The sequence below is a fragment of the Leptodactylus fuscus genome, chromosome 1, assembly GCF_031893055.1.
Source record: "Leptodactylus fuscus isolate aLepFus1 chromosome 1, aLepFus1.hap2, whole genome shotgun sequence".
Taxonomy (NCBI): domain Eukaryota; kingdom Metazoa; phylum Chordata; class Amphibia; order Anura; family Leptodactylidae; genus Leptodactylus; species Leptodactylus fuscus.
In genome coordinates, this window is record NC_134265.1 from 183,164,188 (window position 1) to 183,180,195 (window position 16,008).

A 16,008-nucleotide genomic window follows, 5' to 3' on the forward strand; every position below is an offset into this window, starting at 1 on the left:
GATTCTGCTTTATGAGATTCAGCCCAGTCATGACTAATCTGTGCCCCCTCCAGTCCATGTTTCTTTTGACCTTTTCTTGAAGCTACAATGCTTTCTAGCTTTGTGCTAGACTTTGTCAATGATTTTCTAGATAGTTACCTGGTCTGAGTAAGTCAACTGGTGCAAATCTGGCCTATTTATTACCACTTTATCCCAAACAGATTGATGGGAAATCTGTCTATTACTAAATTGATTATAGAAGAGTAACTTAGAAGGCAGTTATTAGATGAACTAATAGAGGAAATAGTTATCTTTCATTTCTACAGCCCTGATATAATCAAAGTAAAAATAATGCTGGAATGTTTTTTTGGCATTGGAGATTTGGGCTAGTAATATGTCTTATCAGAGGAAAATCCCAGTTTCTGCTCTTATCAAGCCATTTCTCTGCTCCAACTCCTGCTGAAATGACTTTCACTGCTATATCCATCTGTAGACAGACTGTATGTCACATTACTCAGATTATATATGTTTATGGAGAGAAGAGAGGGATTAGTGAGCAGGAAGTGCAGGATATAATAGAAGAAAGACTGGCTTACTCTGATTCTGGGGCTAAATAGGTGCTTTCAATCACAGCAAAAAAACACTTTACTCACATCAGTAAATTACAGTACTATTTCATATATGTTCTGCATGTCCTTTGGGCTGTCTGAGTACGAGACCGGCACAGTTATGGAGCAGACTCTTCTGTATTTACCATGTGCAATATATGGTAGCTAGTCTCGACTTTATTGCTCCAATAGGGATGTAAAGTACAGATACAGCACGTAGAAAGGGAAACTACTAAAATTTCTAAAGCTTCTCTTATTTACTTATCATATTTTTTAGCTTATTTGTCATGTGCTTCACCAAATAAATATTGTACCACAAGTTTCTCTTTTTTGTTCTACAGATAAAATAGTCTTGTTCAGAACAGTGTTTTGCATTAGAAAACTGCAAATTAATGTAGTTCATATATTGATGGAATGCAAGTACATGAATGGACACGGCTATTACCTGTGGTTGGGCTTATGGTCGTTGATTTATTAAAAGCACATATATACTTCAAAGACTTCAGGATTATTCTGCTTAAATTTATGAATGGATTTTACCTAAAGAATGTATGAAGGCAAATTAAGGTCTAAGCTTATTTCATCTGTGTTAGATACTTTGTGGTGTCTTGGCTTGGATATACGTCAACATACAGCTCACACTAGACGGATTTATTGGGGTCTATTTGTGCCAATTGGTGTATCCTATAATATAAATATAATTTAATAAATCTAAGTTAAAGAGGACCTGTTACCACCTCCAACAAATCCATCTGTCTACATCAATTTATAGTTGCCGCTCCACAGATTGTTTGTTTTTTTTGGTTTTTTTTTCCTCTAGCCTCCACTATTCCCAAGTAATCAATGCTGTTAGTTTTGATGTCTGATGTACTGAGGGGATATCGTCACTCCATAAGGAGAGAACCACCATTAAGGTGTGTGGAGTCTTATTAAGCCATGAGCGCTTCACTGTGCAAAGGAACTTGGGAAGAATATGCAAATCTGACTTCCATGGTGTAATTAGGATGCCAGTGCCTCAAGTATGTACACCAATAGAGGGTGCTGACTGAGACTCCACACACCTTAATGGTGGTTCTCTCCTTATGGAGTGACGATATCCCCTCAGCCTTGTCTAAGCCTCTCACCTCTACCAGGTCAGTCCTCTCTGCGCCAAGCTGACGAGATGCAAATACATCGAAACAGCTGTCCTTGGCTGAGAGACTGTATCTGGTTAAATCCCAACATCATTGCAGACAAAGGCCTCTGAGAAGGTCGGCATGATGTTAAAGGGAGTGCCCTCTATAGGTTTGTTTGACTGAGACTCTGTCTTCCTAATTACATCATGGAAGATAGACTTGCACATTCTCAGTCAGCGTCCTCTATTGGTGTGCATTCTTGAGGCACTGACATCCTAATTACACCATGGAAGGCAGATTTGCATATTCTTCCCATAGTCTCTGTACTGACAGGAGGGCGGTGTCAGGCAGGAGCAGGTAAGGGGTGTGATTCTGAGCTGTGACACTGGCTGCCTCTGATTGTAGCTCTGAATCACGCCCCCTGCCTGACATTGCCTTTCTGACATTATAGAGCTTACATAGCACATCAGGCATCAAAGCTACCTGTGCTTGTTGTCCATGAACACTGGAGGATAGAGAGAAAATTCCAACTGTGCTGAAATTAGTGAAGTGGCAGATTAACAGATGCTAAGATCTTGAATCGGTAGAGCTGGGGAAACGTTCTCTTTAACACAACAACACTTGTTAATGGTGTGAATAGTAATATTACACCATTAGAATATATTTCACTTTATTTCATTCATGGCATAGTAGTCAAGTCTGGTATTTTTCTACTGTAGGGCTTAAAGCGAGTCCATCAGAATGAAAATAATCAACATTAATCTACTCACAACACCTTGTAGGGCTTCAGGCACAATTTCCAAATATGCCTCTGTTATATTTGACTGTTATTCCGTCTAATAATTATGCTAATAACTGTGGACTTCTGTATATGCTGTAGAGTAAACTCTCCCTAAAACCTTTTTCAAAGTGCCAAACTAAATGTACTACAAATGCCTGCAGACTTCATTCTCCACCCAGAAGGCTGTAGAGTGGTGCCTTGCTCTGAAGCTCTGGTGGAGGATGACGTCAGTGGGCATGCACAGTACATTCAGTAATGCACTTGTCAAACACCTTGAGAAGGGCTTTAAGGGTGTCTATTCTACAGCACAAACAGAAGCTCAAAGTGCAACGTTAATGCACCTAAAACCCTTTGCAGTTCATTAGCATAATTATAAAGGAACAAAATTCCCAGGAATTGAGCAGCAATTACATATAACACAGGCATATTTGGAAACTGTCTTAGGGCTCATTCACACAGAGTTTTATGGCAGCAGATTTTGACGTGGTATCTTCCTCAAAATCCGCTGCCAAAAATTATATTGACTTCAATGGGAGCCGTGTGCTTCTTTTTTCCGCTAGCTAGTAGTGGACAAAAGAAGCAACATGTCCCTTCTTCCCACGGATTCCGCGGCTGGCTCAGCCACGGCACGAGGCTCCCTCCCGTTTAGGTCTATTCATTCGGGCCTAATCCAAAGCGGAATGTCGCGACGGGATGCCGGTGCACTGCCTTGGCATTCTATCGTCCGTTCACGCGCAGAATTCCTTTTCAGCCATGTGAACATACCCTTAGAAGCCCTACGAGGTGCTGTGAGTAGTTTCACAGGTTGAAAATCAGCATTAGTCTATTATTTTCTTCCAACCGTATGTAGGGTTGTCAGAGTATTTATACTTGTAAAAGGATGGAATTGCTTAACCCCTTCCCACTACAAACATTTTTCTTTCTTTCATAATTTTTTTTTTTTTTTTTTGGCTTCTCACCTTCCAAAAGCCATTGGTTCACAGAAATTATAGAGAAACTGCGTTTTTTTGACTTTCTTATGAGCTTTGTTTTTATGTTTTTCATTGTATAGCCAAAATGACATGTTACTTGTATTCAGTGAGTCTGTTCCATTACAGAGAGAAAAAAAAAAAAATCTTGTAGTCTCTAAATTCCGAGACCGGTAATATTATGTTTTGGGTTTCTAAAATTCTAAAATGACAGCTATGAACATAGCCAGAAGTCAAGCGGAGTTGATGGGAATCATCGGCGCCAACAACCCGCTCACTATATGGTGTCTCAGTGAGCTGCTAAGATCCTGGAACAATCACGAGCACAGCGCAAGGAACGAGTTTAGTAGCAGGCCAGCTTAACAGCTGCCGAAATGCCGGAGCAGGTGGATCATCGATGCCAACAACACGCTTATTATATGGTGTCCCAGTGAGCTGCTGGAACAATAACGGGCACAGCGTAAGGAATGAGTTCAGCGGCAGGCCAGCTTGACAGCTGCCTAAACGCCCGAGTAGGCAGATCATCAACACCACCAACACGCTCATTATATGGCGTTCGGACGAGCTGCTGAGATACTGGAACAATCACAGGTGTGAGGAACAAGTTCAGCAGCAGGACAGAGTAAGAGCTGTCAAAACGACAGAGCAGGCAAACCATCCAGTGCAGCAATTTGTTGAATATTGTCAGATCATCGACGCCAACAACACGTAGACGAAGTTGCGGGCAGAGACACACACACAAACGACATACAAAATACACGAGTGAAAAACTGGGCAATTTTTATAGGGCCACTCCACAAACAAAAAATGAAATATACCCGAGCGAAGCCGGGTCCTCCTACTAGTTCATAATATTAGTAGGATTCTTTCACATGTAGCTGAACTAAAGATAACTGTAACAAGCTGTGAATAAGGTCATGAAACGGCCTTTCATTGTTGCAGGCAGGTCGCTGCCCTTCTCCTAGTTTACCACTTGTATCTGGTTAAATTGGGTTAGAGTCCTGTAACTAGCTTCATTTATGCCAAGTGTGGTTTAGCCTGATGGTGTAGCTCTCAATCCTATTTACATATAAACAGTTGATGTTTGCAGTATTCATCCAATTCACATATAGCTGAAAGCTGAGAGTCTTATGCCAAGTACTAGCTACTATACACAGGAGTACGTCTGCCACAAGAAAACTATTAGTGATGATATCTTGGTAATGTGAGCAACTTATTCAACGCATGTGGCCAGATGGTGGTATTAATGCATTCATAGCCAACTGTTGGTATCAAATATAAAACTGTTCACACAATGCCCTCCAGTTAGGGTATCATTTTTACATTTTTTTTTTCCCTTTAAGGAATAAAAGTATATCGGAAAATGTAGATGCAGCATAATACTTGCTTGTAAAAACAATTGGGGAGACTTTTCAAGCAAAATGTATCAGAATTCTGTCATATTGTGTACCAAAAAAAAAAAAAAAAAATCTAACATGCTGCACACTATATTTATCAAGTTTTTTGTTTTCATGATTTGTACTAACAATATACCAGATGCATCAAACCACCTCAGAACCTTTGCTAATTTTTGCACAGTTAAGGACTGTGTAGTCTGAATGTGCAGGTTTACACTCATGCTCAGGTTTCTGTTCTTCAGGTCCGCTTGGGGACCTGAAAAACGCAAACCCTATCTGCTTAAAAAGCCGTTACCTGTAAAACCCGTGGACCCAATAGACTATAATAGAGTTTGCCGGGTTTAAGCAGAAAGAGGGATGGAGTCCCTGAACTGTCCCACAATACCACTGTAACCATAGCCTAATGCCCGGTTCACACATGCTGATGTGTTCCATCCGGAAGGAGTCCGCATGAGGACCCCTACTTACGGAACACAAGCGCAACTGCAAGCGCTGTGCAGTTCAAGCACACGGGCTCCATAGACTATAATGGGGTCCGTGGGCTTGCCACAAACTGCCCTTATGGACGGAACACATCAGCCTATGTGAACCAAGCCTTACACACTATTAGTAAATCTTCCTCCATATGTTTTAGATCTAATACTTTATCTTCTGCTCATGAGTGTTTTTATTGCTAGGAGGTAAATTGGAGAATTCTACAAAACCGGCTGGACCTTTTGCACTTTACATATTGACTGCTATGTATGGTTATTACCTATAAGAAATGTTATTATCCAATATGATGATCATATTTGTGTATTTACCCTATGCCAAATGTTTCGAAAGTGGGAAAGAAAAAGTTTTTTTCTGCTTCTTTGAGAGTTCTCATTGTCGGGTTTAGGGGCTAAACTAAAAGATATGTGCACCTATGGTAACAAGTTTTTCCATAGTAAAACGGTACCCAATTTTACAAATAGGAAAAGCATATTGTCCTACTTGTGTGTTTTCTTGTCTGATTAATTAAAGACATTTTTTTCAGTAATTTAGAAGAACAGTGGCTCTATAGTAAGGGTTTTCTGGTCTGTCTACAGTTGTCATTACATAGACTGGGGCGATAAAGTTTCCACAGCTACCCATTTTCCCCAAAAATAAGACATCCCCCAAAAGTAAGGCATGGGGGGAGGTTTTGTTAAATTGCCTAATATAAGGCACCCCCCAAAAATAAGACATCCCTAAAAACACTGCAGTTGGCAGAACACTGTGCACGATGTTCCATGTGCACAGCTATGCCGGCTGCCTCCTCTGCTGGGATACCACTGTTCCTGCTGCTGTAAGATGAGCTGGGAAAGCATCGTATGCTGCGGGGAGTCCACTCTCCCAGCTCATCCCACAGCAGCCGGAACAGTGGTATCACAGCAGAGGAGGCAGCCAGCTTTCCTGTGCACACGGAGCACAGCGTTCAGCCGGCTGCAATGCCCACTAAGTGAGGCTCTCCGGCAGAAACGCCGGAAGCCTCGCTAATTTCTGCTAAGCCCTGCCAACCACTTCCACCACCGTGACCAACAGCAGCACCAGTGCTGCTATGAAGATGGGGAAGGTAACTAGCATACCTCCCCACCACCACCACCACCTCTTGCACCACCTACAACCGGCAGTCATGCCGGCACTCCGTTAAGGAAGCGCGCTCCAGCCGCTCCATAAGACATCCCCCGAAAATAAGACAGGTCATATATTTTGGAAGATAATTTAATGTAAGACACTGTCTTATTTTCGGGGAAACAGGGTAGGAGCGGTATACATCTGACATGTGGCAGTGTGGCTCTATGAAATTACTGTGTGTCCATCTCACTGCCAAAATATGTCAATTTGTCCTTTGTTTTTTGTGTTTTGGGGTTTTTTTTCTTTCTCTCTCCCCGCCATGCTTGCTACCTTAGAAAACAGCAAGCAGAACAGGGATCAAAGTGGGGAAGAGTGAGGGATACCTTGGTTTGATAGATTTACTATCATTTGTACCAGAAAATTGGCTTTGGTAATAGCTGAAGTCTATGCCTGCCCTGGCTGATATAAATTTCTATTCTGAAGCAGAAGGCCTGCCGAAATGTGCCAGAATAGGTTGGAGCCTCTAATAGTTCACTGTACTATCAGCATGTTATACAGCAGAAGGAGCTGAGCAGTTATGTAGTGTACACGGCATCTGTGCATTTAACCTAATGGAATGATGTATGTTGGAAAAAAAACTCCTGGCATCTACATAAATTCTTCCATAGGCCACCATTTACCAGAAGAGTTAGGCCTACCATATTTTTCATAGGAAGAGCTGCAACCTGTGCTCCCCTCTACAGCGGAAAACCGTGCCACAAAAAAACGTCTACAGTGTTCTTTCCGTCATCTGTCACAACTTTCATTGAAGGCAGGTTCAAACACTGTGTATCCAGAGCCTGGTTTAGCTCTCTGGGCTTTGTAGTCCTACTCAGTGACTGACAGCTATCGCTCTATGCACTTATTCAGGGAAGGTTGGTAATAAGTGAGTAGGACTACCCAGTGGACTCTAGATCCAGAAAGAGGAGATGGTAGAATTAGTGAGTGACAAGATATGCTGAATCATTTCCTCCACAGCTATGTCGGTGTGCTCAGCGGCTCCTGCTCTATGCCATGCCTGCATTTTCTTAGTGACAGGTTCTCTTTGATGTAAACATTTCATTCATGGAGAAGGTCATTTGAAGTTCTTCATACCATCATTGTGGTAAAGAAGCTTGTTTTATGAGCGACTGTACTAAGAGAAGTTTGTGCTTTTGCTCAGTTTAATGCATTTCTTGATTCAAAAACACGGCAAGAATCGAAATAAAATGCTTCATTATGTTAAACTGTCATAATAGGAAAGTCCACTACATAGAGTTTAAGGTGATCTGTAAACCTTTCTTATATTATAAGTTGCCTGTGCATTTTTGTGACTTTGTAACACTTGTTTTCCTTGTGAGTCATCAAATTCACCTTTGATACTTTGTAGAAAAAAATTACATTTCACATCACCTACTAGAATATGTGCGGTGTTATGCCCTCTAGTGTCTGTCTTGCTTATATAAGCCATTTCTTCATTGATGTTGTTTTCTGGTCCATATTCAGTAGCAGTCAGGTGTGTATTTAATAGCCAATATTCCAAAGGAACAAAATAACTATTGAAATTATTGAGAGTTAGCATTGTTCCGTGGACATCTAAATTGGTATCACTATGATTGTACCAACTCTCATAATAAAGCTAACATGTCATTTTTATTTTTATGGTGGCACAATTATTGAATAGTAAATGGCACCATTATGAAGGTCAACTTGATTTGCAAATAATAAGCCCTGATAAAACTCATTCATAAATTCACGGCTTATGGAAGGTGTTGAGTAAAACACGAAAATGAAAAATTGCTGTCCTCAACAAATTAATAAATGTTATAACTAGAGATGAGCGAGTACTGTTCGGATCAGCCGATCCGAACAGCACGCTCGCATAGAAATGAATGGACGTAGCCGGCACGCGGGGGGTTAGGCGGCGGGCCGCCGTCCAAGCGGAAGTACCAGGTGCATCCATTCATTTCTATGGAGCGTGCTGGTCGGATCGGCTGATCCGAACAGTACTCGCTCATCTCTAGTTATAACTATCATTTTGTCAGTGGGGGCAGTGTTATGTAATGGTAGCTGGCAGTGAATTACGCTGTGCACTCTTTAGTAATATAGTAATAACAATTAGATAGCTATAGGATTATATATGAAACTTCTTTCACCTTCAGAATTGCAGCAGTTCTTCGTGGTCTAGACCAGTATTAGAAGGGTGTACCAAGAAAATATTCCACCAAACTTAATTTCTCCAGTCAAATTCAGTATATGTTAGACCTACAATAGCTGCATAGGAAAAAACACGAGTGAACCTATTTTAATAAAATTAATAACTGACTTCCATGAAACACAGCCATTCCGTTATTAGAATAGAATAAAAAAATTTAAATTAGGTTTTTTTTTATAGATCACAGAATATACTTTCGATTCAACTGCACAATATAGGTCACCAGTGGTCAGAGAGAGGGTTTTCGAGGTGTCAGAGCAGAAACTCTGCAACATGAGGAGCTTGGAGACATTCCTCATACCATCTCTCAGTAGTTTTAACATTCTTCTCTGTATTGTTTGTATTTGTTTATTGTTTTTGAGAAGGCGTTGGATACTATTGTAACGATATGCGTTCCTTCTTTACAGGTACGAGAATTGGTACTTGACAACTGCAGAGCACGAGAAGGCAAAATTGAGGGTTTAACAGCAGAGTTTGTTAACTTAGAGTTCCTCAGCCTAATAAATGTCATGTTGATGTCTGTTTCAAACCTTCCAAAGCTGCCCAAGTTAAAAAAGGTAGGTTCTTGTCTCTAGTTTTGTCACTCTCTTAAGGGGGGGCCACATGTAGCAAGTTTGTGTCAAAATTGCCATCAGCTAACTCCTTGTGAATTGCAGCCACAAACTGCAGGGCCAAAAAAAACCAAAGTACAAAGAGTCTTGTATAGCCGCATTCAGACTAGGTTTTTTGATCAGGATTTTGATGTGGAATTCGCATCAAAATTCTGGTCAAAAATCCACCTCCCATTGAAATCATTGGGAGCTGGTCATTTCCTTTTTTCCACGAGCGGGAATGCGCTCGCGGAAAAAAGCGACATGCCCTTTCTTCAGGTGGATTCCGTGGCTGATTCAGCCGCGGACATCTACCTCGGAACACCTCCCTCCCGACTAGGCCCATTCATTTGGGCCTAATCCGGAACGGAATGTACTGCACCGGCATCCAGGCGTGGCTGGCCATTTTTTGGTCCAGAATCTGAGGTGGCCTCCGTCAAATTCCGGACCAAAAAACCCCATCTGAACCGGGCCTATAGCTTTTATAGAACCTTCATATCTATCTATAGTCCTATTACTGAAACTTTAAGTATGGTCAGTATTGGTTATTGTTTCTGGGCCTTATTTCTATACAACCATGTGTATGTGATATGCAGATAAAATATTTGAAAAGTATTTGCTCAGTTATGGTTTTGTCTAGAAATCTGTTCTTGGCATTATTATAATAATAAATAAAAGAAACTTTTTTTTTTTGTCTCTTTTCAGCTTGAATTAAGTGACAATAGAATCTCTGGAGGTCTGGATGTATTAGCAGAAAAACTTCCTAACCTCACACATCTAAATCTCAGTGGAAATAAATTAAAAGATATTAGCACATTGGAACCTCTGGTAGGTTTTGTGTGTGTGTGTGTGTGTGTGTGTGTGTGTGTGTGTGTGTGTGTGTGTGTGTGTGTGTGTTTGTTTTTAATGTTGTTGCCACATCAGAAATACAGTAATCAATAGATTTTAACACTTGACTATTTATAATGAAGTTAAAAAAAATATATTCTCCATATCACCATTACCGTATTTTGCGGACTATAAGGCGCACCGGACTATAAGGCGCATTACCCATGAGCGCCTTATAGTCCTGCCTAGGTCCATATATAAGGCGCACCGGACTACAAGGCGCAGCGCTGTCCGGTGCGCCTTATATGATTGAAAGCGGCGGCCGGCAGACTTTGCCGGCGGCCGCTTAACCCCCCGCGTGCCAGCCGCTTCTATTCATTTCAATGGCACACTTCCATTGAAATGAATGGAAGCGCTCGGCACACGAGGAGTTAAAGGGATTCTACCTTTAAAAGAACTTCCTTCTTGATCACGTCGGAATAGCCTTAAAAGACTATTCGTCTCTTACCTTTTTACCATAGCCAGCGCCGCCTTCTTCCGCAGCTCCGTCTCTGTCTTCTTTGGGCCTCATGGATGATGCATGCGCAGTCGGCTCTAACAGGCTCTCGCAGCCAGAGCCGACTGCGCATGCGTCATCCATGAGGCCCAAAGAAGACGACACGGAAGGCGCGAACACAGCTCAGGGAGAAGGCGGCGCTGGCTATGGGAAAGGTAAGAGACGAATAGCCTTTTTAAGGCTATTCCGACGTGGTTAGGGGGAAGAAGTTCTTTTAATGGTAGAATCTAGAGTTGAGCAAGTACTGTTCGGATCGGCTGATCCGAACAGTACTCGCTCATCTCTAGTAGAATCTCTTTAAGCAGCGGCCCCCGGCAAAGTCTGCATGCCGCTTCCATACATTACAATGAGAGCGCGCTATTCAAATAGTTAGAGATGAACGAATACTATTTGAATAGCGCGCTCCCATTGCAATGTATGGAAGCGGCATGGAGACTTTGCCGGCGGCCGCCGCTTAACTCCTCGCGTGCCGCCGCTTCAAGCCTTATATAAGGCGCACCGGACTATAAGGCGCACTTTCGATTTCTGAGGAAATTGAAGTATTTTATGTGCGCCTTATAGTCCGGAAAATACGGTACATTGTTTGGACCCTTTTGTTACCGCGTGACTTGATTTTGTCATGTTGTTAGTTCATGATTGATTGAATGTTTTACTGTTACTACTCTTATTGTGATTAATTTGTATTTCTGTTTTATCATGAACATAACCATTTTTGAAGACAAGTTAAAGTGAAACATTTTTGCAAATTTATTTAAATGTATTTCTTTAACCCCTTCCCGCCGATGGCACTTTTTGACTTCCTGACTAGAGAAGGGCGAACACCGTTCGATCGAATACATATTCGATCGAATATCAGGCCATTCGAGGAATTCAATTACAATCGAATACCACGAGGCAAACGCAGTAAAAATTTGTATCCCCTCCCACCTTCCCTGGCGCGTTTTTTGCACCAATAACGGCGCAGGGGAAGTGGGACAGGAACTACGACAACGGCAAAAAAAAATCAGAAAAAGGAATTGGCGGCCGGAATCAGGTGACCTCCAATTTAGACGAATGGTGGATTTAACATTTGACTAATTTGGGACTGTGAACTATGTGACTGTGAGACAGGGACAGATCTACAGGCAGGGTTAGCTAGGGATTACCTTTATTTAGGGGGGGGGGGGGATTGTTACTCACACAGCTCTTTGGGGCTCCATCTTGTCGGGATCCCTGTCAGCTTGCAATATGCGCGAGCTGACTTTTTCCCATAGGAAGTACGGCATTCGGCCAGTCAACATTCCTATGCTGAGATGAAGCAGAGCTGAACCTGCTACACACTCGGCTCTACCGATGTAGCAATCCGATGCAGCAGCGCTGAGTGTGTAGCAGGTCCAGCTCTGCTACATTGGACACTGCTACATCGCCAGCACTTAGGGTTGAGCCAATCTTGACATTTCAGGATCGTTTTTAAAATCCAATTTCCGATCATTCGGAGATTGGATTTTAAAAACGATCCTATTCACTACACAGCATGTAGTCCAAAAATTGTTGGACCCCACGCTGTGTAGTGATTAGTTTCCAATATTCAACTACTCCGGAGTTGAGCTGAGCGCACGGCCCAATGTAGCAGAGCTGGCAGATGTAGCAGTCTGATGCAGCAGACTAACACACTCAGCTCTGCTGCAGCAGACTGCTAACATCGGCCACCTCTGCTACATCTCTGGTATAGCAGCTCTGCACTACTCCCAACCATCCCTCCATCTACTCCTCCTGTCACACACATCTTGTGTGTAGCAGAGCTCAGCGCACACTCAGCTCTATTACATCTCTACAACAGAGATGGAGTCTAAAATCGGACCAGAATGGAAACTGCTGTGGACCGATGTTAGACTCCGCCTCCTCAGGCAGAACCAGTGTTGACTGGCCGAATGCTGTACACTGGCCAATCAACGCTGGTCAATGCATGCCTATGGGAAAAAGTCAGCTCCGGCATATCGCAAGCTGACAGGGATTCCGACATAATAAAGGTACTTGATGCCCCCAGACATGCTTCCCCTACTGTCCCAGTTGCATTCCAGGGTGTTGGCATCATTTCCTGGGGTGTCATAGTGGAACCATGTAGCATTTACAAAGCCCTTGAGGTGTCAAAACAGTGGAAACCTCTAGAAAGTGACACCATTTTGAAAACCGCAACCCTCAAAGAATTTATCAAGTGATGTAGTGAGCATTAGTAACCCCGAAGTGAATATGTAAGCTGTGCGGAGTAAATTGGGTACACCAAATCCCATTCTATTTTCCCACTAGCTCCTATGACACGGACGGGGAAGAGGAGCATTCTGGGGGATCAGCGCTGGTGTATAATCTCTCATAAGCTCTAAATATGGGGGGTCCCCTGAAAACGCTCGCACAGCTTATACATTTCCTTCTAGTCGCAGCCACTTATGTCCTAATGATTTGGCGACTTTTGGGGTTTTTGTCTTCACATTGTACAAACTAGATTTTTATTTTTATTTTCTGGAAATGTGGCCATATGAGGGCATGTTGTTTGTGGTATTAGATGTGCTTTTCAATGCCACCATTTTGGGGTGCCTGTAACTTATTGACTACATTTTATTAACTCTTTCTGGGTGGGATGTAAAAGAAAACATCAACGCTGGCATTACTTTTTAGCATTTATTTTTTTTCCCATGCAGCGTACAGCATAAGTAACATGTTACCTTTATTCTACGGGTCGGTACGGTTACGGCGATACCTCATTTATATTATTTTTTAATGCGTTGCTATTTGTACAGAATAAAATTCAATTCAAGGGAAAAAAATCAATTATTTTTGCATTGCCATCTTCTGAAAGGCATAACATTTTTATTTTTAGGTAGACAGAGCTGGGGGGTTTTTTGTTGTTGGTTTTTTTTTGCTGTTTCACTTGTGCTAAAAATTTGTACACCAGCATTTTAAAAAGTTAAAGGTGTCAGAATATGGCAAGTTTTGGAAAAATATTTTTGCAAAGTTCAAAATTTTGTTAAAGAGGACCTTTCATCAGATTGGGCACAGGCAGTTTCTATATACTGCTGGAAAGCTGACAGTGAGCTAAATTCAGCGCACTGCCGGCTTTCCCGATCTGTGCCCCGGGTAAAGAGCTTTCAGTCCCGGTACTGTAGCTCTTTACAGTCAGAAGGGCATTCCTGTCAGTCAGGTACGTCCTTCTCCACAGCAGCGCCTATTGCGATGTACAGTGTGATCGGGAAGGAACGCCCCCTCCCTCTGCTCACAGTGCTCGTCCATAGACGAGTATTATTAGGAGGGGAGGGGGGAGTTCCTCCCCGCTCCACAGTACAGCGCGATAGGCACTGCTGTGCAGAAGGACGTCCCTGACAGACTGTCAGGAATGCCCTTCTGACTGTAAAGAGCTACGGTACCGGGACCGAAAGATCTTTACCCGGGGCACAGATTGGGAATGCTGACGGTGCTCTGAATTCAGCGTACTGTCGGCTTTCCAGCAGTATATAGAACTGCCTGTGCCCCAAACCCATGGAAGGTCCTCTTTAAGGGATTAAAATGTAAATAAAACAATATAAATTTGGTGGCTCCAGAATCATACCGAAACATAGAATACAGGTGACATATCATTTTGCCTGCAGAGTGAGTGCCGTAAAACTGAAGCCTGTAAGAAAGTCGCACAAAGGCACTTTTTCTCCTATTCCACCCCATTCTGAATTTATTATTCTGTACAAGGTACTGGGAAGCTGCAAAAAAAAAAAAAAAGTACCATTATGAAGAACAGTCGCAAACATTAAGCACTCGTATGGCTCTGTGAATTAAAATTTTTTTTTAATAAAAACGTTATGGGGTTTGGAAGGTGGGCAGTTAAAAATAGAAAAAAAAATCCTTCTCTACATAGAGTAGCCTGCAATAGAATGCAGTGAATGACAGGTTGGGGAGCTTTCACAAGGCTCCCTGCTGTCATGGCAATGGGATGCTGGCCCCGGAGCTTGCCGGGAAAATGATGCTTCAGTTTCAGGTTTGACTGAGGTGCCAGAAGGGTTAATGCCCATGATTGGTGCGGGCAACAACCATGGGCATTAGCGCTACGTGTCTACTGTGTAAAACAGTAGACACATGGCATCTATGGCGGCTGCCATGTTTACACACTCAGCATCTGCCATACTAGTACGGCAGATGTCAGGAACGGGTTAATGGAGGAGATGTTTTGCTGCAGTCAGTTTTAGTGTCATAAGGGTGCATTTGGTCAGGTATGCTACTTAACCAGAATTTTTATTTTTTTTACTTCAGAAAAAATTGGAACATTTGAAGAGTCTTGACCTGTTTAACTGTGAAGTAACAAATCTAAATGACTACAGAGAAAGTGTATTCAAACTCCTCCCTCAGCTGACATACTTGGATGGATACGATAGAGATGATAAGGAGGCACCTGACTCTGATGCAGAGGCTGATGGAGATGGTGTTGATGAAGAGGAGGAAGATGAAGGTATGTTGGCCTACTTTTATGCCTCTAATTCAGCGGATAAAAATAATTAATTGGGTTGGATCTGGGGAATCTCGGACCATGGTCTCTGCAGGGTAGCTGCTATGAATTCACTAATGGATAACCCACTATAATTTATGTTTTCAGCATAGTGTAGTGTGGTATTAAAAAATTTAAGAATAGTAAAGAAAAAAAACCTACAACTTAAAGTCTATTGTTGCTGCAGCTTTATCTGTGAATTTCAACCTTTGTAAGGCTGGGTGAGGTGAAATCTGCTGCAGTAAAAACCACTTAACCACTTGCAGTGATTTTGCAGTAGAAAATGATGCAGGATGTCTCTACAAACAATTAACAGTATTTACGCTTTTTATGGGTTTACCCCTAGGATACATGGTGACAGCAGCCAAAGCATCCGCATGCGGTGTGCACAGCGTTAAAAGTTCTAATAGCTCTGAAGTATAAATGCAATTGGTATAACCATTATGTTCAAAATCAAAGCATTTTATACTCTATTTTTTGGACTATAAGAAACTTTTTTTTTTTTTTTGGTCCTGTGAGATCGGGGCAGGGTAGAGGACCACATGTGCCAGCTCTCTGGACCCCTGCCACTCTGCCCTCAATGATCATAGTGGCCAGCAACTCTCAACCACTCTCCCCCTGTCCTATAAATTGGAATATCAGCATGCATTGCTAACTGTCCCTTCTACCTACATTAATCTTGTCCAGACAGCAGGGACAATTGCAGGGATCCTAGCTGCTGCTATTGTAAGTATAGTTCAAGCCCTGTGTCCAGTTCTGCGTGGGGGCATTTAGGAGCCTTAGCTATCTCGGGCAAATACCTCTGGAACATGCTTTATAATGACTGAGATGTACCTGTCTGAAGTGGCCCCCTCACTCTTATTTTCCCTTC

General features: G+C 42.3%; 1 protein-coding gene across 3 annotated transcripts in view; it reads left to right on the forward strand.

The window, feature by feature from the left end:
- The window catches only part of ANP32B (acidic nuclear phosphoprotein 32 family member B), a 40,296-nt gene that overhangs the window by 15,830 nt on the left and 8,458 nt on the right, over positions 1-16,008 (forward strand). For all 3 annotated transcript variants that reach the window (XM_075280369.1, XM_075280367.1, XM_075280368.1), the window contains exons 2-4: positions 9,067-9,216; positions 9,955-10,077; positions 14,906-15,101. In XM_075280369.1, the coding sequence (XP_075136470.1) occupies positions 9,067-9,216; positions 9,955-10,077; positions 14,906-15,101 (469 nt within the window). The remainder of the gene's footprint in view (positions 1-9,066; positions 9,217-9,954; positions 10,078-14,905; positions 15,102-16,008) is intronic.